General features: G+C 38.6%; 1 protein-coding gene across 1 annotated transcript in view; it reads left to right on the top strand.

Annotated features, from left to right (window-relative positions):
* Positions 1–11224: 11224 nt before the first annotated feature.
* LOC127959732 (phosphatidylinositol 3-kinase regulatory subunit gamma) overlaps positions 11225–26091 on the top strand; it is a 146495-nt gene continuing 131628 nt past the window's right edge. The window contains exons 1-2 of the mRNA XM_052559079.1: positions 11225–11446; positions 11770–12652. Coding sequence (XP_052415039.1) covers positions 12328–12652 — 325 coding nt within the window. The 5' untranslated portion in view covers positions 11225–11446; positions 11770–12327. The remainder of the gene's footprint in view (positions 11447–11769; positions 12653–26091) is intronic.

Here is a 26091-nt window from a genome sequence, read left to right as displayed (position 1 = left end):
GGAAGACGTGGTCAATGACAGCTACCGCTGTTTCCTTGGCTGAAGGTAATTTGGGCAAGGGAATAAAATGAGTCGCCTTCGAGAACCGGTCCACTACGGTTAAAATCACCGTATTGCCTTTAGAGGGCGGGAGGGCGGTGATAAAATCTAGCGAAATGTGGGACCAGGGTCTTGAAGGGACAGACAGCGGTAAGAGTAACCCATCTGGAGGTCGATTGGAAGTCTTACCAATAGCGCAAACTGAACAAGCCAAGACGAAATCGTGGACGTCACGAGCCATACCAGGCCACCAAAATCGTTGCTTGACCAGAAATCTAGTTCTACTAACCCCTGGGTGACAAGCAACACTGGAACAATGACCCCACTGGAGAACGTCTGACCGTAACCCCTCCGGCACAAACAATCGGTTCGGTGGGCAACGAGCCGGGGGCGTTACCCCTTCTAAGGCGGTCAACACCTTCGATTCGACCTCCCATCTGAGCGCGGAGATAATGATGGTCCCCGGTAAAATGGGCTCGGGAGTAGCAGTACGATCGGAACGCTCAAAAAGACGGGATAAAGCATCGGGTTTGATGTTTTTGGAACCCGGCCGGTAAGAAAGTGTAAAATCGAAACGACCGAAAAACAATGCCCACCGAGCCTGCCTGGAGTTAAGTCTTTTGGCGGTTCTAATGTATTCGAGATTCTTATGGTCTGTCCATACAATGAAAGGTACACCCGACCCTTCAAGCCAGTGACGCCATTCTTCCAGTGCAAGTTTGACTGCCAACAACTCTCGATTGCCAATGTCATAATTAACTTCTGCAGGAGATAAACGGTGAGAATAATACGCGCACGGATGCACCTTTCCGTCTGAGGATGCGCGTTGGGATAACACTGCTCCTACCCCCACCTCTGACGCGTCGACCTCCACTATGAATTGACGTGAGCGATCAGGGGTGACGAGAATGGGAGCTGAAACAAAGCAGCTTTTCAGTTTGGCAAACGCAGCCTCAGCTGCGTCTGACCACCTGAACGTCAAACTAGGGGAGGTCAAGGCGGTCAGAGGAGCGGCTAGTTGGCTGAAATTGCGAATGAAACGCCGGTAAAAATTGGCGAACCCCAGAAATCTCTGCAGGGCCTTGCGAGACTCAGGGGATGGCCAATTTACCACAGCCTTAACCTTCTCAGGATCCATGCGAACACCCTCAGTCGAAATGATGTGTCCTAGAAAAGAAACAGACTGTGCATGAAAAACGCATTTCTCCGCCTTGACAAACAATCCATTCTCTAGCAACCGCAGAAGCACTCGTCGTAAGTGTTCCACGTGTTCCTGGAGAGACGAAGAAAAGATCAATATGTCATCCAGGTAAACGTATATGAACAGATCGACCATGTCTCGCAACACGTCATTAACGAGTGCTTGAAAGACTGCCGGCGAGTTGGTTAGCCCGAACGGCATAACGCAGTACTCAAAATGGCCTCTAGGGGTGTTAAAGGCAGTCTTCCACTCATCCCCCTCCCTGATGCGGACCAAATGATAAGCATTACGTAAGTCCAATTTAGTGAAAACGGACGCTCCCTGCAACCTCTCAAAAGCTGAAGACATAAGCGGCAAAGGATAGGTATTCTTTACCGTTATGTTGTTCAGCCCTCGGTAGTCAATGCAAGGTCGCAAGGATCCGTCCTTCTTTCCCACAAAAAAGAACCCCGCCCCCGCTGGAGAAGAGGAAGGGCGGATAAACCCCGTTGCTAGAGAACTGGATATATATTTCTCCATGGCCGCCGTCTCTGGAACAGACAAAGAATATAACTTGCCCTTAGGCGGAGAAGTACCTGGCAATAACTCTATCGCACAGTCATAGGGACGATGAGGAGGAAGAGAATCAGCACGAGACTTACTGAACACCTCCTTCAGGTCGTGGTACTCCGCGGGCACGCTAGCCAAATCCACTGCTTCCCCCTGAAACACAGACTCAGAAACATTAACACCAGCAGACAAAAGACAAGACAAATGACATTCCTCGCTCCAGCTAACCACAGATCCAAGGCGCCAATTGATGCTGGGGTTGTGTTTCTGAAGCCAGGTGTGACCGAGAACGATGGGGGATGAAGGTGAGTCCGTAATGTAGAATGATATCTCCTCTGTATGATTGCCAGAGGTGGTGAGGGAAACAGGTAAGGTGGTCTGAGTGATGACTGGTAGTCTGTGTCCATTGAGAGCAAAGGGTGCAATGGGGTGTTTGAGGGAGGTGAGAGGAATGTTGAGCTTACTAGCGAACTGGAAGTCCATGAAATTACCCTCTGCCCCAGAATCCAACAAGGCGTGATGCTCGAGTGCGTGGGTGGACCACCGTAGACTCACCGGAAGGAGTGTCGATGTAGAAGAGGTCTTTCTGGCAGAGATCCCACCCGATAGTAGCCTCCGTCTTACTATCGGGCTTGGTCTTTTACCGGACAACGCTGGATGTGATGTTCTTGACTGCCGCAGTATAAACATAGTCCCAGGGATCTCCGCCTGATCCTCTCCTCCCGGGAGAGCCGAGCTCGCCCCACCTGCATGGGTTCAAGATCTCCCGGTGGGCTGACCGCAACATCTGAGCGCTGATACTGGGCCTCCGGTCTGTTCGTGAGAACTGCTCTCCCCCTCCGTCTGGTGGCTTGATCGAGTCGATTCTCCACTCTGATGGTTAGGTCAATCAGACTGTTGAGAGAAGTGGGGAGCTCGACGGCGCGGATCTCCTGTTGGATGCGGTCAGCCAACCCATGCAGGAAGTGATCCCACTGCGCCTCCTCGTTCCACTTACACTCCGCCGCCAGGGTGCGGAACTCAATCGAATAGTCAGAAACGGACCTTTCCCCCTGACGTAGGTCCGTGAGAAGCCAAGCCGCTTCCCTCCCGGCGGCGGAGCGGTCGAAGACCCGTCTCATCTCTTCCGAAAGTGCGTGGAACGAGGCACAGCAGCTGTCTTGGTTCTCCCACACCGCCGTCCCCCAGAGGGCAGCCCTTCCCGTAAGTAGAGATAAGACGAATGCCACCTTCATTTCCTCGGTGTGGAACGTGCGGGGCTGCAGGGCGAAGTGCAGAGAACAATGAGACAAAAAAGATCGACAGAACTCTGGCTCACCCGCATATTTCTCCGGGATGGGGAGGCGTGGATCGGGCTGGGAAATCCCCCCGGAGACGATCGGCGGTGTGGGTGGCGTGGGAGGCGCAGCGGGTGACGATTGTTGTTGTTGTTGCGTCTGGAGAACGAGCTCGGACACCTTCGTCACCATTGCTTGGAAGGCTCGACCCATCTCATCTATCGCCTTGTCTTGGCGATCCATACGACCCACAGCTCGTTGCAGAAATTCTTCGAGATGAGATGGGGAGCGATCGCCTGCTGCTTCCATGATGGTCAGATCCTACTGTAACGACAGACAAAAGAGGAGGAAGCAATTGCAGGCAATCAGATGTTGTTTATTGATAAGGAATGTCCAGAGTGTTGGCAATGGCAAGGAAGGTCTACGGTGGCGTGCGAAGAGCGGGATGGTGAAGTCAGCGGTGCAGGTGAAGGTGGTCAATGGTTAGAACCAGGAACAGACCGGAACACTGACACGCGGACGACAACACGAATCCAACCAGCACACAAACACGGAAGACGGTAATCCAGTTAGTACGTGGAGACATAAGAGAGGATCTGACAACAGAGAGAGAGCGAGGTGAGTATAAGTAGCAGAGGTATGATGACGATCAGCTGGAGCGAGACAATCAACACCCAGGTGATGACAATCAACTAAACGAACACATGGAGACAACGTAAGTACAAAAACAATAACAAAACATGACACGGAGGAAACACTGGATTTCCTACCGTGACATAGTAGTAGTAGTAGTCATAGCAGTAGTACCTATTGACATGGTTAAGATTTTGTCATCACTGTCCTACTCACGAATAAAAGTGCTCCTAGTTTGCATATTTGTTATTTTATTGGTTGAAATTACTAGTTAACTCTGTTATCGTAATTTCTAGAACACCAAATGAAGAGAACGGTAATGTCTTTTGGTAAATTTGGAACCAACATGGAACACTACAAAATAAACATGTATACTTGATGATAGTCTTGGGGAATAATGAGATGATGAAAATGAGTATCGATGGTTCAATCAGTAGTGAGGTTTCTACCCGGTGAGGAACCGTGTGTTGTGATGAACACATTTACTAGGTCATGGCGCTGACTCAAAGCCCTAAGGTTCTCTCAGCAACAGACGAATCCTGTCTGGTCTCTGTCCCACACTGAGAGCACATATGCTCAACATGTGATGATAACACTGACCTTCTGTAGAAAGTGGTGAGGTTACACTTCTCATACTACATAGAAATAAGCATGAATACAAACAAGTCTGTTATTACATTAGGCAGAAAGCCTAAGCCTATGGACTGCAACAGGTAGCATGTTTACTATTCTTTTTTTTACACCATAGCAGTGTTTACGGAGAAGGCTAAATCTGCAATCTACTGTAATATAATAGAATATTAGCCATATATTTGCAGTTTGCAAAAATTATTTATTAAAAAAATGCAGCTGCTTTTGACTGGTCAACAATGGAGAAGATGCTTTTAGGAAGCAGAAGGTGTAGTTTCAACATCAGGCACCCAAGTGTTAACAGGGCCAAATCTTGACCTCTACAGTTTAAGAGACCTATTCTATTATTGCGTTCATTTTTCTACATTCATGTCCTTCATGATCTGTTTTTCTTTTCTGGCTTGTGATGACATCATTTGCCTTGCTCTGGCCGTCCTCTCTCATACACTTGCCCCTGGGGCGGCGAGGCTTGGCAGCAGTCTTCCTTCTCTTTCTGTGACTTTCCTTTCAATTCATTGCACCTTATAATCTTTATTTTGGTTGGGTAACAGCTCTACGGCTCTTTACAAGTGATGCTGCTGGCTGTAGGTGACCCCTCTTCAATGCTGTTCTGTCCTTTTTTTTTTTACAGTCACTCTGTCTATAGTCTAATGTCTTTGTCCTTCGACCCACGCCTTTAAACATTTCCTGCTGAAGATATAAGATGCTCCTGGAGCCTCTTTTATACATGTACAAGCATCTACGTGTCAATTTAATAGAATATTTGCTGAAAAATACTCATAATGCTAAAAACCTGTAAGACTGACTTTTTCATTTAATTTTATTTATTTATTTATTTATTGGAGTGGCAATAAAGTGGCCAGCTAGCTTAAAAAAATGTCATGAAAGTGATGTATACACTATAAGTCTACAGTCGTGCAGTAGCTCTGTGTGAAGAACAGACTGAATTCTATTCAACTCTATTCAACTCTCAAATATGACTGATTAATATGATAGTGTTTGTTCCACAATTCAATTCAATTCAATTCAAGTTTATTTGTATAGCACTTTTTACAATACAAATCGTTACAAAGAAACTTTACAGAAAATTATGTTTCTACAATATTTAGTAGTAGTTTATGGTGGTGACTGTCAGTTTGTGCATGTTTGACAGGATTTTAGAAAAAAATTAATACAAGATGTAGTCAGGTAGACGATGAACATTATCAATATTATTAATTAATAGTTATTATATGATGCAGTCACACATGTAGCAATAATTGTTAGTTCTGTTTGTTGATTCAGGGTTAGCATCATCTGGGGTCAGCATCATCTCTTCTCAGGTGTTCTGGATCCAGACTGGAGCTTGTGTAAATCCGGTGGCAAAACATAGGAACAAAATAGAGCCATCATTAGCATAGCTGCTGATCCAACAAAGTAAAATTAGTTTCTACACTCACAATTTAAGACAATACATTATTCGACAATACACAATTTAAGAGATACATTATTCGAATGCTTGGCGAAAGAGATGCGTTTTTAATATAGATTTAAACAGAGAGAGGGTGTCTGAACCCCTAACATTATCAGGAAGGCTATTCCAGAGTTTGGGAGCCAAATGTGAGAAAGCTCTACCTCCTTTAGTGGACTTTGCTATAGGAACTACCAAAAGTCCAGCGTTTTGTGACCTTAGGGTGCGTGATAGTTATCGCATCCTCCGCTGTGGAAAGATCGTGTCCTGGGTGCACCGGGCCTGTGCAGAGAAACACACAGAGTAGACGTGGTGGGACTGTTAGCAGCACGCTGTATACTTACCCCGGACATTTTTGAGCGTCAGCCCGGGATGATTCCAGCGTGGCTCTCCGTTCTCTCAGCTGGGCCTGCCTCAACTCCAGGTCGCGAATCTGCTTCCCCACGGCCTCCAGCTCGAGTTGCACAGAATGCAGCTCAAGCGTGTCCCCACCTGCAATCAAAGGTAGACATTAATCCGCCATTAAAGCAAGTGACAGTGGGTACAGCAGTGGTACTGTGTGAATAGAGTTTTAGCAATGTAAGCGCAGTTAGCTGAAACCACGCCGCTGATGCTAACGGGCTATAAGCTAATAGCGGACCCGGGAGATCAAAATAAAACTAGTGATAGCGAGGCGCTCTGATTGTTTTTGTTGTAGAATACAATAGAGGATATATTCACACGTTATATAAACGGAAATGATGGTGTATAAAATATATTTTTAAGTTAAAAATAGTCGATAAAAAGAATATAGTGATGGAGCTCAAACGCAGTACAGACGCCAACAACAAACAGGAAGTGACGACAATTTCAATAGATGACATTGGATGTTATTGACTTCTGTTTGGTATCATTCAATTTTTGAGTGGTTCAGAAGCAACAGAATAGTCACATGTTCCCTCTGCTGCTTTATATTTATATAGTTATAGGATTTAGTAACTGTAGTTAGTTAGTTAGCTATTAAAAAGAAAAAAAACATTCACTCCCACCACCTACAATTCCTGCCAGCCCAAGACTCAAACTCACAACCTTTGGATTACAAGTCTGAATCTCTAACCATTAGGCCACAACTTCCCCATACATGCATAAATACAGTATGTATTTATGCATGTATGTATGTATGTATGTATGTATGTATATATGTATGTATTAACATAACAAAATCTGTAACCCAATAAAAAAGAAAATAATAATAATTAAGAAAAATAAAAAACATTCACATGATGCCAAGTACAGATTTACAATGAATGTGCCTTTTAAATGGATGTTCTGCATTTGTGAATAATAATTTATATTTTGTAATTTTTTATTAAACTTTTCTTTACAAAACATTACAATTTCTAGTACTTCTTCATACTTCTTCAGTACAGTTTTCATGCTCAAATAGTTTGTTCACAATCAGTATTACAATATCTTAAAATTAATGTAACTTTAAGGTCCTCAATTACATTAAAAAAAATTTTTATTATTCAATAAACTGGGGGAAGAAAAGTGAAAATTTTACTTGGGTAGTTTTGTTTAAAAGATTATGTAAAAAAAAAAAAAAAAAAGTAGAAAACAGGTAATGTCCTCACAGAAAATTACATATATATATATATATATATATATATAAATAATTTATTTATTTTTCTTAGAGTGTATTTTTTTTATAGTTAAGCAGCTAATATAAAGTACTGCAATATAGGTTATGATACAGAAACCATGTGCCCACCATAGATATATGATATATAATCTCACTGGCCTGCAACACATTAACCCTCATCGCAACCTATGTTAGTATCAGTAGCCTACAAACACTATCACACATTCAGATAGTTAGTTGTCTGGAAACCTTGCCCTAAATCCCAACAATTTCCGTATAACTGAATGTTTAGCTACATATATCACATTCGCGATGTGTTCACTCATGCTGATAAATGTCAGCGTCTACCTATAGTCTGCTCTTACCTGATCCTCTGTAGATACAGAACATAGGTTAAGCCTCTTTGCTTGATTGCCACCTCCAGAAAAATGATACCTAAAATCTGCCTGTGCTTCTATTACACACTTCATTGGCTTTTCTTCCATCACCTACACTTGAAGACACATGTTTTCATGTGATAAGCGAAACAAACATTCCCTACAGTAATTTTACCAAAATTACATTCCCAACATAATATCTGTATTACCTTCTGCTAAACATATGACTGTCTGGCTTATACTAACCAGAGGCCAGGCCACCAATATGCCCCTGACCTCTGATCGGTGCAACATATCTCCCATATGTAGACTGGAGGGGGCAGTAAATGGGACAGGCAAGCATCAACCCTCAGGGCTTTAGGGCCTGCACTGGCTGTCAATATAGACTATGAGATGCAACATTTGCCCTGAAAGTATTTGCATTTATACAGACAGTACAACCATAAAAAAGACAATTGAATGTGAGATCTACATCACCAATATAGAGACCACATTGTTACACCCAACTGAAGTAGGTGGCTTTATTATTATGGGTGGAGGTTTTATGCAATCCAAACCTTTCCTGTAGTCTTTCTCAATTATTGGATTCTGTGGCTGGAAGAGTAGGTTCAGTGTTGGTGGGTTTGACAAATGAAAACAGATGTTTTCCTTAAAAAAATAACAAAATAAAATAAAAAAAACATCTGGCTTGGTGTGGATCAGTGTTTGCTTTGGTAAGTGAGGGATGAATATAGCTTTGAAGTCTACGAAGGAACAGGCGTAAACCAATACACTTCAGAAAAAGGTGTTGATCTCAGCTTCAGTATTGTTGTTTTATCCCTAAATGAAATGCAATTCCATATCTTAGGCATGCTTAAGAAATGCAAATATACTACCCCCCCACCCCCCATCTTTATTGTCATTTTGATTATGCTTAAATCTTGCCATTTCTGCTTTTCTTAACAATGAACAGTTTTAGTTTTATATTATAACTATAACAATAAAGTTTTAACGAGCAATCTAATTCCATAAAAAATAGCACACCACAACTATAACAATAATGACACAGAGACACAATGCTATTGGAATCAGTTTCAGAATGATTTTCCCCAGATGATAAACAATAAAAATATCAACAGCCAATCAGAATCCATCTAGCTTTAAAGAACGGGAGCATTTAAAGTGGCAGATGGCATACAGTAACTGCAGCATGTGCTTATAATAAGCATAACAATATTGTGTGTTGATGTACTAACAATAGTTATTGCTTTTGGTGTGAACGTACGGAAGCGTATTGTGAATGGGCCTGAACAGCTAAATAAACAAAATGCATGGTCAGTTTGTGTCTAAAAATTAAAATATGGAATCTTCTGCTTTTCTAAACAATGAAAAGCTTCCCTTTTTAATACCAAATCAGTAAGAGATAAAATAAACCAAATGAATGGCTGCAGTGTGTATAAAATGTAAATTATTTGATATGACCCTGAATGAATAAATTATATTGTTCAAATAGTGGTTTGATTATATCATTTTCCCCCTACAGTATAAAATTCAACTTCATTTCTGGGCTTGGAATGTTTAGGAGACAAGCAGCTGGACCAAAGAACAGTTAAATTGCTGACTGAAGACCTCTATTTTCTTCCAAGCTCTGTTACTGATTGAAAAGGAAATGGAGCTTCATGTCACTGAGCGCAGAGGGACTGCTGAAGAGGCCATCTCAGGCTTAGGATGCTATGAACGTTAATGCAGAAATGCTAATAGCAGAATAAAACAATTTGTCTGTCTTTATGCAAACTGTTACTATGCCATGGAAAGCGAGGCCTGCTGCACATCTTTTAAGTACATCTGAGAGACAACTTGACAGTCAAATTCAGAACTGCTATTTTCATTATGTAATTAATTATTTTTCTTGTTCTGATTTGCCACTGACTCAAGTGCATAATAATGATAAATTACTACTACTACTACTACTACTACTACTACTACTACCACCACCAACTGTGAACCATCTCAGTATGCATCAAAGCATGTGCCAGAGACTTGTGTGCATGCATTCATTCATGATTTATCTTGATTATTTTTCATCTATCTTTCCGCACCACAAAACGATTTCTGTCATTTTACATTTGCATAAGGTCCTGGTGTTTACTATTTTATTGTAATGCACTGAGTTTAGGCGCCTTTTGTATCAGAATTACACTTTCAGCCTTATGGCATATGAAATTACCTGCATTATTCAAAAGCACAAAATTAAAAAATATCATACCAAGCGCCGAGGGTAGACAATGACAAGTGAAGCCAAGTTACTCCAGTGACTCTGTAATGAAGAGAGGTAGAACGATGAGGTATTCTAAGAAAACAACTGTTTAAAAGATGGATATAGGAGATTATGTGCTAATTTTATGGATGACCATTAAGACCTAAGGCTCCTAGACCCACATTAATAATATATTTCCTATTTCCATTTCAGATTAACTTCTTAGTCACAATAGTCCTGCTCTGGGTAAGCTTTGAATAAAAGAAATTAAAATCTCATCAATTATAAACTAAATAGAAAGTTAATTTAAAAGATTCTATGGTTGTTTCCTGGTTATTGCCCAAGCAATTATAATATGAATATATAAGCTCAATATTTTCTACTGTATTAGAGAGATTAATATATGAAATACTTGAATTGTGTACTGAATGTGATAAATGATTTAGCATGAGAACAATATTAAAAACAGAGAAGACTAAGCCTATAAACCATTTAAGGTTAATTATTTTATAGGTTAGTTGATGATAGATTAGTATTTAGAAACTATATCATTATTCACTTTATGTATAACGTGATATAAGTGTCAGTGACAAATAGGAATGGCAGACATGATATAAAGGAGAAATCTTTTACATATCAAATTATCTTATAAATCTTTTATAAATCATATTGTTCAAAATGTAGGCCTATTGTTTGTGTTCATGTTGGTTTCATGCATTTTTGAAAAATCTGTAACAATCTTGGATTTAATGACACTTAAAATGTAAAGCGATTAAATAATAATAAAAAAATATTAATGAAGTAATGAATTGTGTTCCATTCGCCTTAAACACATTTCAGTCTCTGCCTTTAATAAATAAATAAATAAATACATACATACATACATACATACATACATACAAAAATCATGAATATCGTGCTAAAACATTTGCCCTAAAACATTTAACAAAAATTAACATTAACATAAAAAAAAGAAATAAAAATAAAATAATAAAAAAGGAGTCTACAATGTTATTTTCTGTGATGTCGATTATGTTGATGGATGTATCTGTATGGACGTATCTGCACACGTCAGACGTGCATTATATAACTTGAGAGAATGTGTCTAGGCAGATCAGAAAAGTACGACGCAACATTTTCACGCTGCAGTGCGTTCTTCATTGCCTGACCGCTACATAAGGACACCCGAGTTTCCAACTTTGTCCCACGGTGTGATAAGCAGACAGCGGAGGCGTGGTCTCTGACGTCTCTCGGGCTGAACCGTACTACAGCACTAGTCTGGCTGGATGTCTGACTCAGCCACGCAGGTTATTTGGGAATATATTTTAAACGCATGTTTTAACTAAACAGACCATATAATGCTCGCTCGTTCCTCTTGCTTTGGACCACGCGCATCTTGTATTTTGGTCGGTTTGGCTGAAGTGCGACAGGAGGTAAGTTATAGTAAGCAATATCACGCGAGTCGAGTTTCTGCACGCTGTACAGAAGTTGGCACTGTCCCAGTCACGCGCTGCAAGTCAGACATGTAGCCTGCATTTCATTTGGCATTGAATTGCTCAGCGACTGATTAACACACGGTTAATGTGATGCTATGCATGCAGTAGCCTACAATGCTTTTGCATATTAGCTACAATCCAATAATGCAGGCGTTTTATTTTATTGAAATAACAAAGTTGCTCTTTTTAATTAAGGATTTTAATTTAAAGTTGATTTGAGTTAGAATTTGTGAAACTAACTGTAAAATGACTGCTTTCAGGTTTTAAGGTCTTTATCAAGAAGATGAACAAGGCTGTTGCATTTGATAAATAGACTGACAATGTCTATGTTAATATCTTTCTGACCACAACTCCTAATGGACTAAGAGGTTACTTCAATAAATTTCTATATGTGGACTTGTGCCAACGCTGCAGAAAAGCCCATCGTCCCGATTCCAGGTCACTGTGTCCCCAAATTTGTGCTACCACTGTCCTATACCCTCGCTCGTCTGTTTATCCCTTGCTTTATGGTGCTGTTTTTGCTTTTTCTGACCCTGTTTCGTATCTTGTCACTGACTGCTAGATTTCGTTTCAAATAAATTAGTACTTTTTATGTATGGACCAAATCTAGAACTGCGCAATAACGGCCTCTGCCAAACATACGGTACTGTTGGAGTTTTAACCCTTGCAAGAAACACAGCTGAATATCAGTAAGCTCTCAGGATTTAACCCAAGGACTATCCAAGTGAGTTAGCACTCAGGATTTAAACCAAGAACTTCTATCCAGGCCAGTTTTAAAGCAGCATCAAACATCACAGAGCTCATGTAAAGAGCAAATCATGAGCTCTGACAGTTTCCAGTACCGTGCACTGTTCGAGTACAAGCAGGAGAGGGGTGACGATATCTCTCTGCAGCCTGGAGATCTCCTCACAGTCAGTAAGATGGCACTGCTGACATCCGATTACCAGGAGGGTGATGAGAAGTGCCCAAAAGGCTGGTTACATGGCATCAATGAATGCACAAAGGAAAAGGGCAACTTCCCCGGCACCTTTGTGGAGTATGTTGGGGTCGTGAGGACGGGCCTTACTTCAGGGAAGCCCTGGCCGAGACCTGTACCACCAACACCTGTAGGGCCCCAGCCCCCAGGGGCCGCTTCTTCAGAGAGTGAGTGTTATCATTATGTTTATTCAACATGCTTTATGTAACACAATGTAATAAATGTAATAATGTTATAAAAATACAGTGATATAAAATTCTAAATATAAATTAAACATATATGTATATGTACTTTATAAATAATAATTATAAATTATAAAGTTTACTAAAAAAAAAAAAAAAAAATATATATATATATATATATATATATATATATATATATTTATATATATATATATATATATATATATATATATATATATATATATATATATATATATATATATATATATATCATAATTTATCTTCATGATATGCATGTACTGTATCTATCATCATAGAATGAAAAATATTACAACATCTCAAAGGCATCCATAATCTTATACCCTCAATCTTCAGAGCAGGAAGGCTAATTATCTCCTCCCCACATTTGGATTAGGCAGCACAACCCTGTAATAAAACGCTTCACTTGAAATTTGAGGACATTGTGTGCAAATCACAGACTTCAGCTCCCAGTAGTAACATTACTTCCAGTGCTGAAAATAGGGATCTGTCAAGGATTTGTGAATGTCTTTGAGAAAGAGATAAGAAATAAGTACATGGCAATTTTAAAGCTAAAATAATATTCAAAATGTTGTGTTAAGCTCTTTACGGGGCCTGCTTTGCCCCCGTGTTTCTGATTGTGGTACAGTCTGCTTGTGGGGGTGTTCATATGCTAACTAGGTCAGACAGCCAACTCTGGTTGTTCCAAGAGTGCTCTTCTCTCTTACTGTCTAGGGCACATGTCTCTTTAATGGTGAAGGTTTAGGTTGTATTTATACTATTTATGTGTTTTATACACTGTAGATCCTCTTTTAGTGGCTGAGTTCTTTTGTTTCAGCCAAGGTGCAGAGATGGTAATAAACAGCATAGCAAAGCCATTCCTTAGTGTCAGGAGAGGCAAAAACATGCAGTTCTGTTGAATAATTGATCACTGGTGCATTGGATGGCTGACAGTCCACCGATCATTAGACTCACCCTGTGCCAAGAGATCCTTGTGGAACACTGATGAAACACTTATGCTGATTATAGATAGTTTTATGAGGCTAGCAAATTGTCAAGTTTACAGAATTTATCAAATGGGTCAATTTTTTTTTTTTTTTACTATATATATATTTTTTTAATCAGGCATTACTGAATGGAAGCTTTTGGAACAGTGAATATGGAACAACAGTCCAGAACTGTGCCAAAGACCTTGAACTTCTTACACGGATGTATTATTTGTATAAAAGACACATATTAATATCTTCAGAGTTTGGAAGTGTGCATGGTTAACCTACTTACAGAGACTATTTATACAAAAAAAAAAAAAAAATAATATATATATATAATGAATATTATGAATTTAACATTTTAAACTATTTTTATGTTTAAAACAGACAAAATCTAGCATGAAATTCAGTTCCCAGCACTGCAATCCATTCGCTTCAGGCCCAGTCTGTTTGAAGTTGAAATCATTTATTGCTCAAACATCTTTTCACTGTACAAATTTGCTGGTTCATGTTCACCCAGGTGGAACCTTTGGATGAAGTGGCATATACAAAGTCTGTATACTATATGTGTGTGTGTTCTTCATCTGCTATGTTCCCATTATTTGGATTGTGCTTAAAACAACTTGAATGGTTTCAGTTAGGTTAAGATGCATGAAGTAGCTCTGTGTTAGGCTGTTGGCCTGTTTAGCGGAGGGCTAAAACCCATGCAATAAAATATCTAGTATAAAGATCTAGTTCAGTCATGAGTCATGACAGTCTATGGTGCATGCAAATGGGTCTTTGACGCAATTTACTGGCTGTCACATCATCACTTCATGGCTCAAGCTGATTGGTCTCCATTTCATTTTCAGCCAATGAGCTTTCTTGCTTAACATTTAAATAGTTTGATTTTGTGTTTACTGTAGTTAAGTCTTGCAAAACCCTCCGCCTCCCCCAGTTCCACCCTATAGTTCTTCTCTGGGTAATTTCATGTATGCTATTTGTGCAGTAACAGTGCACTTGTCTACTTGTCTGTAGATGCAATAGAAGTAATAATTCTCTGTAATGCTCTGTAAAGTCTCTGAATAAAAGTACTAATAAAAAAAAGATTTGACTTGACTAAGAAGTATTCCTAAACAGTAGGTTTATATTTATTTATTTATACATAACTGAATGGATTGTCGGAAAGTTGGCAAAAACTATCGTTCCCCTTTGTGTATTAGCATAGTTTTATAAGGTCAGCAGCCATCTCCATTTTTGGCTCTTCTCTCAATCCCTTTTTCGTTGTCAGCCTCTGCAGAGGCATCATTAGCATTTTATGTTTGAGCAAATTTGCTCCAGAGTTGCAAAAAGTGGCCCATTTTACTTGACAACAGCTTTATGTCATGTCTCCTGGACACACAATTGGCTGTCAGATATTGGGCAGGCAGATTTTCTGTGCCGAGATGATGCATTCCACAGCTGGTTTCTCTCTGTCTTTTTCCCACTATGAATATACCGACATGTTCCAAGGCAACAACGAGGCAAAGATCAACCTATTAGCTGCTCACCAGCACTGTTAAAGTGTCAGTCAAAGCCTGCAGTCTTCACATTCACCATTATCCTTGTTATTGACTTGAGATCTCCTTTGATCACTGATGCCTGATTACTTTGACTCTCATTTCTCAAAGGCCTTCTGCAGATGTATGGTTGATGAGGAAAAGCCACTTTTGGTGTCACGCTCTGATCAAGCACACAGAGATGTGTTAATAGATGAGTCGGAGAGCTGCTAAGTGGGATGATGGTTTTTACCAGGACTCAGGAAGAAGCCTGAGCAACTCTTTCTGGGATCAATTTTCCAGACGTGCTAGTCAGGTGTCATGGTTGTATTTGCAGCTAGGCTTAATGAGGCACTGAGCAATGCAAGAGAGTGCGATCCCCCATAGAGTATACTAAGAACATAAAAAACAAATGTTCTTTCTACATTTGAAATAACCCCAGAACTGCTGTATACGAGGGGAATTATGTCACAATTATGTTTTTTTCACAGATACCAATGCTTTTACAGAAACAGGTGTTATTTCTCATGATTTGAGGAGTGTAGTACCGTAGTAGCATTTCATTATGAATGGTATTCAAAAAAATAATTGCTTTTGGGTTTGGTGAGAATTTTTGGTATGTTTTTTAAAAGAAGTCTCTAATGCTCACATGCAAGGTAAAAACAGTAACAACAATATACTATTACAATTTTCTGCTTGAATATGTTTTAACATGTCATTTATTCCTGTGAACTTACAGCATACAGTACGTTATTCCAGTCTTGCATGATCCTTCAGAAAACATTCTAAAATACTGATTTAGTACTAAAGTAACAATTCTCCGACTTTTTTAAAAAATAACTGCTTTGTACCATTTATTGTATTGTGTTATATTATATTGTATTTACTGCCGCATTTAATGCATCCTTTCAGGTAATAAAAATAATGATTTCTTTCAACAACAAAAAAGAAGTACTGACCCCAAGGTTTTGAATGTTTATTTTTGCATTGTACACTTGCAGTATAGACTTTTTATCTAAACAGACAAGTTACCAGAGAAACCCAACATATTTCTGTGTAAAAAATAAACTGAATACATTAATTACAAAAGTGTATAAAAATGTCTGAACTCAGTTGGATAATTAACTCATAGCCCAAGGCCTTCAGATTCATATAAGAATTAAAATTATTTTATTTAATCATGGTTATTAGGTAAATAAACTTTCAACAAACCAGGCCTTTGAAAGCCTCAGTGAAGGTTAAAGGGATACTCGACCCCAAAATTAAAATGTTGTCATCAATCACTAACCCCCATGTTGTTCCTAACCCGTAAAAGCTTTGTTCGCTTTCGAAACACAATTTATGATATTTTGGATGAAAACCGGGAGGCTTGTGAATGTCCCATATAGGCTGCCAAGTACGTAAGTTACACCGCACCACAAGGTTGCGCTGTTTTCTTTCAAATCAAAGCATTAATATACGTAAAAAACGTATCCTTGATACAGAAGAGCATATGCTGCTTGCGTTCAGCTCATAATCCCCCAAATGGCGATACGATGATGTGGAGAGAAACCGAGGAGAGGATTTGTTGAATAAAGTCATTATTTTAGTTTTCTTCATGTACAAAAAGTATTCTCGTCGCTTCATAATGTTACGGTTGAACAACTGATTGCAGATGGACTATTCTGACCATGTCGTTCATACTTTTCTGGGCTTTGACAGTGTAACTTACTTGGCAGTCTTTGGGACAGTCACAAGCTTCCCAGTTTTCATCCAAAATATCTTAAATTGTGTTCCAAAGATGGACAAAACTTTTACGGGTTTGGAACGACATGGTGGTAAGTGATTAATGACAACATTTCCAATTTGGGGTAGAGTATCCCTTTAATGAAGCCACAACACACTGTTTTGTGTAACGTTAATGTTTTAACTTTAATAGTCATGATAAAGTGAAGGCTTTTCCATTCATATTTGACTCCAAAGGCCTTGGACTAAGTTTACTATTTGAACCGAGGGAACCTTTATCCAAAGAGCACCAGGAAGAATTCATTTTGCACTCAAGCGACACTCTTTGCATGCCTGTTTTGACAACAGTATAATTAATTTAAGCAGTATTGTGTAATATATAAAACAGCTGCGCAATTGTTGGGTATGCCATGGAAGATGGCTAGGTGAAATTGCTGGCACTGATTGTTTTTCTAAAAAACCATATGTTTCAGACACAGTGTTACAAGCCTCATTTATGGCTTTTGGCTCTCACAATTTGCTTGATTTGCCCTTGTGTAGTGCTTCATGCTCCCATGTGACAGGGAGGTTCAGGCTCGGCCAATGCTTTGGCAGAACACTTGCTGGCTCCCATATTTCTTTCCTCCACATTAGCTGCAAAGCAGTGGAGCAATTTCAAAAACGTAACCTTTTTAAACTCCGTTTAGGACTTTGTAGTTTTATACCATAATTTCTGAATCAATTGGTCTTGCACAACCTAGGTAAACTTGGCCAAAGCACATTAAAACTGAAAGGCAATTTTGAAAAGCAAGATTTTTTTTTTTATGCCCTGCAGATAATATCTTAGGCTCCTGTTTGGTGTTTGTGTTTGTTTTCTCACATGCAGAAGATTTTATATTCCTACATAGCGAAAAGTTGTTAACTCTAAAACACTGACAGCAATGGTAGTGTCGGGAAATAGGATGTTAACAGGGGTTTTATGCTTATTCCCCCATGTATAGTAGAATTTCATTGTTTTAGCCAGAGAGAAGCCAGTGTTTCGAATGTCATTTTCTAGAGATTAGGTGAGCTGTAAGTTGATGGCTTGTAGCCGTGAGGACAGCAGGTAATAAAAAGATTGCTATTCATGAACAATGGGTAATTTGTTCGGTGGAAAAGGCAAGATAATTCAATTTAGACTTTTTTTTTTTTTTGTCAGTTAACGTGGAACATTGTTTAACCCACAATATTGGTATTATTTGGGTAAGAATGAATATGTGGTCACATTTACCATTGTTTATAGCAAATCTTTGTGGACGAAATCCAGAGATTTCAAAAGGAATCCATGTGATATGGATTTTAATGTGGAGCTGAAAGATTTCTCTAAGCAAATTCCGTAAAGTGTGTTTACCAGCACAAAGCTGTGTGATTTAAAAGTGACTTGTGTGTGTTGCTCATACATTGCTACCCTGTTAACAATAGACATTCAAAATCATGTGCATTCTCACAAGGCTGGAAGATGCTAGTCATACCGGTAGGAAGTGTAATAAAAGCTGTTTTTTTTGTTACATGGACAGGTCACCACATGGAGGCCTCCATGTTGAGATCACATGACCAGTCAATACTGCTAGCTTCATCTCGCTAACAGTTTTTTTCTCTTTGTGGTGTACAGTAATTTAATCAAATTTCAAAGGAACATGCATAAGTCCCACTGGCTTTCATTTTTGCATTGCCAAAACTCGGAACAGGCATGTAATCATTTTACATTTACATGACATGTTTCATTTTACACATCATTTGAAATGCAGGTAGGCATCCCGGTTCTTGCAGCTGTTCAGCATTAGAGCGCTTTCTCCCATGTGCATTTCTGAACAGACGTTTGTAAGATTTCACTTTAAGCATGACAACGAGGGTTGGTGCAAACCCTCTCAGTCATATTTATCTGAAAATCCATCACAACCATCCCACTCAGTGCCATGCCAAGAGGACGAAAGCCAAGTCTTTGTTTGCCATTTTATCCTGCTGTTGTGTATTCTCTGTCTCGCTTGTTTTCCATGAAGCCCAGGGATGATGATAAACACTGCCTTCACTTGGGAGAACGATGCACCATAAATCTGTTTTCTATCCTTATTTCTATGCTGTGGCTCCGGATTGGACCGTGGTTTTTTGAAATCTAGAGAAAAGCACAAACCAGCTACAACTGCTTCTCAATATAATACTTTCTCCTGCTATTTACGAGCACCCATAAAGACTCATGCCTTTTATGTCCTTACTTTATGTCCCTTTCATCTGTGCATTTTAAATGCGACCGAAAGGCTCTCGATAAATTTGTCGCGGTGTAATTTAACCAACATAATACGCAAGGATATAAAATGCACAAGGGTAAAATGAATGGTGAACCACCTTTTTTATAAACAAGTGTGGGTCTTTGTTTGGACACAAGCATTATTCTTAATTTTATTTATTTATTTATTTAGCTAGTACCATGTTTTATCTAAAAGTTTGCAGTTGATAAGATTTTTTTTTTGTTTGTTTTTAAAGAAGTCTCATATGATTACCAAGGCTGCATTTATTTGATCAAAAATTCACAATTTAAAATAGATATTTTCTATTTTTAATGCATTTTACATTAAAGGTATTTCTGTTATTGGAGAGTTGAATTGCCTTAGGAAATCATTCTAATATGCTTAATTGGTGCTCAAGAAACATTTCTTATCAATGTTGAAAACGTTGCTTTGTTGATAACAGCATTTATTTGAAAAGGTTTGTAATATTATTAATATCTTTGCTGCCATGTTTGATCAATTTAATTCATTTTTATTTATTTTTTTCTCAGTGACCCCAAACTTTTTAACACTGTACGTAGGCTAGCTGAATTTTTTCTTTTTCTTTCTTTTTTTTTTTTTTTTGTTAGTCATTACAGCTCAGGTGATTGGCTCAAAAGGCAGGTAAACACTTAAATAACTTAAATATAGAGCTTTACAAACACACCAGGCTTTTATTAGCATCAGCACATAACTTCAAACCACTTGAGTGGAGTAGTGGAGTGGAACGTGCATTTCTATTAGCATTAGACGTGCTGCAGATTGGCTAGCATTGAAATTCCCAATGCATGCCTTGATGGAAGAATTTGCTGCAAGTAATGCAGGGTGCAGGACCAATACACTGGACACTTCAGTCTCTGTTAAGAACTGTTCCTTTTATCGGATCCACTTTAGAGTGTTGCAATGAGCCAGGGGCTGATAGTTAATCTTGGCCATTCTCAAAAATGCCACAGACGCTTCTGGAGGGAATGAAAGGTGTTTTGAGAGCTGAAGTCAGCTGCAGTCAGAATTTAAGGTTTATCTTGGTTGAAATTCTGAAGTGTTCTTGGCCTCTACAGCTTTTACTGCTTAGAAATTCCTTGTGTTGAATGCTCTTATTGTGTTGGCATTTTAAGACTCAGAGTTGGGGTATAGAGGGTGAAGTGCTATTTCATGTTTGTGTATGTGTGAGATACCAAGTATGCCAACTGTCAGTTGGGGTTTGGAGAATACAGCCCCTGTTTGGCTGTACAGCAAGAATCTAGTGTTATATAACCGTGGATGATGCGATATGCTTTCGCATGTGTTGGGAGAATGTCATACATAAATTTGGAGGCATGTTATTTTTATTTTTTTATTCATACCATAAATCAAATCAAGACAGTTTTCAATATACAGCCCAATTCACCAGCTCTATAAATTTAGACATTGGTGCATAGCTGTAGTGAAATAGATTTGATTCAGAGAAATGGATTTCACACATTGTGACAATATTGTTGAGGAGTGATCTTCATCCAGCCAGGAAGAACAAATAACATCGCTGCAGGTCAAGAGGTGAGTTCTGCCTTTTACCATTTTCATAAATCTCTAAAGTGTTCCAGGTTCATGGTGAAAATGAAATAGTTTCTCATTCTTGTGGTTTTGTCTGTTGTTTAGAAGTTTGTTTGATAGAAGTATAGAGCATGAAATATTCAAAGGAAAATAAAACATTTCAAAATTATGGAAAAACAACTACACAGATATTTATTTTGCACAAGGTTAAACTAGTTTGTGGTGGTACAGTAATGCTATCCGATGATGATACCATGGTATTTTGTTATATATTATGATACTAAATGTTTGCCATGCTCATGTAGACATGTAAACTTTTGTTCAAAATTTTGTGGTTTAAAAAATATAAAAACTGCTATAAAAGGCTGCTATTTGATAAAATACAGTAGAAACAATAATATAATAAAATATTATTGCATTTTAAAAGGATTGTTTTCTATTTTAATACAATTTAAAATGTGGTTTATTCCTGTGATATCAAAACAATTTTTCATGAAATTTCAAAATTGTCACATGATTCTTCTTTATGTATATATTTTTTAGGATTGTCTGATGAATAGAACATTCAAAGGAACAGCGCTTATTTGAAATGGATATTTTTTGCAACAATGTGTCAAAATCTTTACAGTTATGATATGGGTCAAATGAAGATATCACATGCAGTCAAAATTAGAGCAAGAAAACTATCAACCAGAACAAGATAATACGAGGCAGAAAATATTCAGTTGACTTGAAAATGGTTTTCTGTGGCAATTTATTTGCGCATATTTGTGTGTTATCAAACATGCACATAGCCACAGAACCAATATATCCATGGCCTACCTACCTCTGCTTTGTGTTGATTGATTGATTGATTGGTTAAGTCATGTCATGCCAAAATAGATGGATATATACCTATCTTTATTTTATTTTGTTTAGTGGCAGCAGGAGCTGTCAGTTCTATTCCAGTTTTTTTTTTTTTTCCTGAGAACTAAAAAAGAACATCACAGGAATTGAGGGTAGCTTGGCAGCCTGTCCTTGCAGACACATCAAAAGTATTTTAAACAAGCTCATCGTTTGCCAGGCTGCCCTCAAGTTAAATAGTTACTCTCCATCCTTAACCTTCTGTCCTCTTTCATCTTCCCTGGATATTTGCAGCGTCTCTGAAGGAGACAGCACTCCAAGGAAATTAATGATGCATCAGTAAATATGACCCACAGAGCTATGTTGACACAGGTGGTGATCTTTTACTTTGGCCCCATCTTCAATTTGCTCTTTTACTAGTAGCAAGTTTGTTTAAAGTCTTCCCATCTGTCCAAAGCTACACAACCTTCAAAATGTTTAGACTGGATCCCAGAAAAAAGCCTGGCTTATTTGAAGGCAAGAGCTTTCTTCTCCAACTTTACGAAAACATAGAAAGTATTTGATTTGCTCAAACAACACCCAGGCTATTTCTGGGCAACCTGCATTAGACTTTTCACAAAATAGTTTGCTAAGAGTAAGCAAACCGCATTTCTCAGTGACAACAGAGAATTTAATCGCTAAAGAATCATTCTCTGTTGGTGGTACCTTCTCAACGTCAAATACTGCAGAGCACATCCCTGATCTCAGACTGACACTGTCACTGAAAGTTAGTTTGGGTCTGTGCTACAGCAATGATTGCCTGAAGGCAACCTAGTTCTTACTTGTCATGGCTGTCTCATATGCTCTGCAGATTAGATTGAGGAGGCAGAACCCTGTTTGATATATTTTTAGACATATAGACATGCAGCCTTGCTTGAGAATCTACACATGCCAGAAGCTTTTTGCTTGAGAAAAATTATAGAATCAGTACGATCACAGACTTCAGTGAGATTTATACATGTCCCGTCATGGCAAAGGGGTGTTTAAAGGTCAGGTATTCGTGATGGCGCGCTCGGTCTCCCTTCACATGCCATGAGAACTGTCTCTTGTCTGTACAACTCTTTGTCTATAGATATTTATTTTCCTCCAGGCTAATTTGTTCTATTCTCAGGAGTATTGTCTTGTCAGGTGAATGTCAAAACTTTGTGTGTGTGTGGGTTATTGCATTTAATGGATGTCAGTGGATGGACTGCACTTTGTGTGATGCAGTTAGTGATGCAAATTACACAATTCATCTTTAATGATAATGTGTCAGAGATAATTGATTTGTTAATTTTAATTATATAACCTTTCATTTTGTTTTTCTGTTCATTAGTTGATGTGTCTGTTCTTCATCCCTTTATGGCATTAACCTTGAGAACTTTATAAAAACCCTTATGCTTCTCATTTCATTGATCATTTCATAGATATTTAATATCACGCTTATGGTAATGGTTGCTAAAAATTCAGGTAGGCCATCGCAGGAAAAAAATAATAAAATAGAAAAATGTATTTTACATTGTAATAACTCATACTATTATTGTTTTACTGTAAAAAAAAAAAATAATGCATACGAGACTTCTTTCAAAAACATTTAAAATAGATAAACTACCCCAACGTTTGAAAGATTGTATTTTTATAAAAAAAATTTTTTTTTTTTAAATCTGTATTTTATATGTTATACTATGTTCTAAAGGGTTTATATTCAATCCTGTGGCTGCAGTATGACTCTATTTTCCCCTCCCTGGTGCTTGAATGTTCCACTGCTCTACTAGTTCTCATTTTTTGGAGAGAGTCAAATCTGGATTTGATGACTGTATCATCTCTTTGTGGCTTTTTGTGCTCCTCATCCAAATTAAGCTGCTGACAGAGAGACACTACTATTAAATCACCAATTTATTTGCTCACTGGAAACTACTAATAGTCCTCTGAAGTCTGCCCGCTGTTGCACTGCCAAGGCGACATTAGTCTGAGCTCAGATTTTCTCTCTGGACCCTGTAGGTCCATTTAAACCATCAAGCTCAGGAAGGAACAAAAGTTCACAGCAGTTATCTTCCTGATTATTGTTCCTTGTTGACAAGGACCAGGATTGAAAGGCCTGTTATTTATTTCTTCTACATTTTCTGGGTGTTTCTTTGACCACAGTTGCCTTAGGTTTTTGGCCCAAGATAAAAGGATAAAATCAAAAGTACCTCGTCAAATATTGATGCAAAGAAAGATAGAATTTATTGTATTTGTGAGTCATTCGCATTTAGTGCCCATGACCATTTATTCCCTCTAGTATCTAGCTCTACTAAAACACTGTTTTTACAGAAGTTTGGTGTTGGTAAGATTTTGAGTTTTATGTTTTGGAAAGAAGTCTTGGTAACACTTCAGTACTATATTCTCACTATTAACTTGCTTATTAGCGTGCCTAATATTAATATATTGTCTGTTTATAATTAGTACTTATAAAGCAGATATTCTGCATAACCATATTCTGAATCCCTATTCCTATACCTAAACACAACTACTAACTAATTACTAGTTTATTGTGGAAAAAGTCGTAGTTAATGGTTTGTCAGTATTGCGAGAATTCGACCTTAAAAATAAAGTGTGACTGAAGTCTCGTATGCTTACCAAGGCTGCATTTATTTGATTAAAAGTTATTATTCCTACAGCGGCAAAGTTGTATTTTCAGCATTTCAAAAGAACTGTAAAGGGGGCATATTATGAAAATCTAACTTTTTCCATTTTTAAGTGCTATAATCGGGACCTACAAACCCAGGAAAACGTTAAAAATAACAAACCAGTAATTTATTTTGGTAAGATTTTCTCTGCAAGCTTGTGAAAAACTGTGCACCAGTTCTAATGCCATGGAGAAAGTTGGATCAAAGCAAGAAAATATGAGAGCAGTGGATTAATTTACTTTATATTACGCTGCTGCCACACAGATCTAATACAAACATGCTATTCCTTTGCCAGCTATTTACCTTAATATAGATAACCGACTGTTTTTGTAACTCATGTATGTTTTTAATATAAATTTGTGTGTATTTGACAGCTTAAATGGAATAAGACATGAAAGAGAACTTTTAGTACTCGCATGCACACAGCCACTTTCTGTGCATATGCTTCGGATGTGTGTGCTCAGAAAACCATATATCAGAAGTTTAAACTGGAGGCTTTAAATCGCATTATTTCAGCACAATAGACGTAATTTCTGCTTCCTCTCAAAATAGGCATTTTCAAAGTGATATAATGATCTGTGGGGTATTTTGAGCTGATACATCACTGACACATTCTGGGAACACCTAAGACTTTTATTACAAATGGAAAAAAAGGGCATAATCAGTCTTCTTGAAATTGACCAGTATAAGTCTTTACTTTCATCTTTTGATCAATGTAATGCATCCTTAAACCAAAGCCAACTTTGGACTGTGGTGTATTCACCCCTGTATGGGTAGTTACTTTATAAAAATGTATCTTTATTTTCTCTTTCTTTCCGACAGTGAGCCCAAAAAATTTGATTAATATTGGCTACCCCAAGAATGAGACAACTTGCCTTGCTCAAAGTATTTTGCGCTGATGGTTGTTGATGATTGTAAATGGTGGCTGCCATGGTAATGCAGGAATGTTCTCAGCGCTCTGAGACACACTTGCGGCTTGGGTGAATGGACAGTGTGGGCCAGTATGGACCACATCATTGTAGGTTATACAGAGTTCTGGCCCCACCTTGGCCTTGCTTTGGCCTCTTATTGGCCTGTGAGGGAATGTGCATCGGTCATACCCCTCGTTGAGGGGAAACTCCCTGCTCAAAACAGCGTGACCTCCGCAAGACACGCCAACCCGAATCATGGCCTGGCAAACTGGCTTGTTTGGATCAAACAATACTTGCTGTTGCCATAGAATTTCAAGGACTGCATTTATTTAGACATCAAGCTTCAACAACGTGTGTATGGCTGTTAAGAGATGCTGCAGAAGTATCAAGGATTGTCTAAAACGGAGAGTTTAATAGAAATAACATTCCTTGCTTCTCCATTAGTGCATGTTGGGTAGACTAGTCTTTGTTTCTTGTTGTGATTTGTAGATGGGGGTATATAGGCTCACAGCGACTATTTATCTTTATTTTCTCATCCCCGTCTGAGAGGACATACTGATCTATCTCGAAGTATGCCATAAAAGAGAAGGACTGCAGTAGCAAAAAATTTAGCCACATGGGAGCGACTGCATACTCGCTTTTTATTTTACCTGCTTTCTCCTTTTCAAGCAGAGCTCTTGGATCAGGAGCCACTGATTACTGTCACAACATATTACCCAACCCATGTGTCTCCTTCCACAGACCTCTTTCTATTTCTCTCTCCCCTTTACTTTCTCTTTGATTTAACGGCCCTGGGACATTTTCCTCCTGCAACAATTTATTGTTTCTGCTCTTCTTTTTACTACAATGACCATTTCACTTTTGCTTTCAATTTTTGGTTCTCCATAATAAGATCATTAATGCTTTTAAGGCTATGTTCATT

This window comes from Carassius gibelio, chromosome B6, assembly GCF_023724105.1.
Source record: "Carassius gibelio isolate Cgi1373 ecotype wild population from Czech Republic chromosome B6, carGib1.2-hapl.c, whole genome shotgun sequence".
NCBI classification, from domain to species: domain Eukaryota; kingdom Metazoa; phylum Chordata; class Actinopteri; order Cypriniformes; family Cyprinidae; genus Carassius; species Carassius gibelio.
The sequence above is the reverse complement of the archived record's forward strand: the minus strand, read 5'-3'. Positions and strand labels throughout refer to the sequence as shown.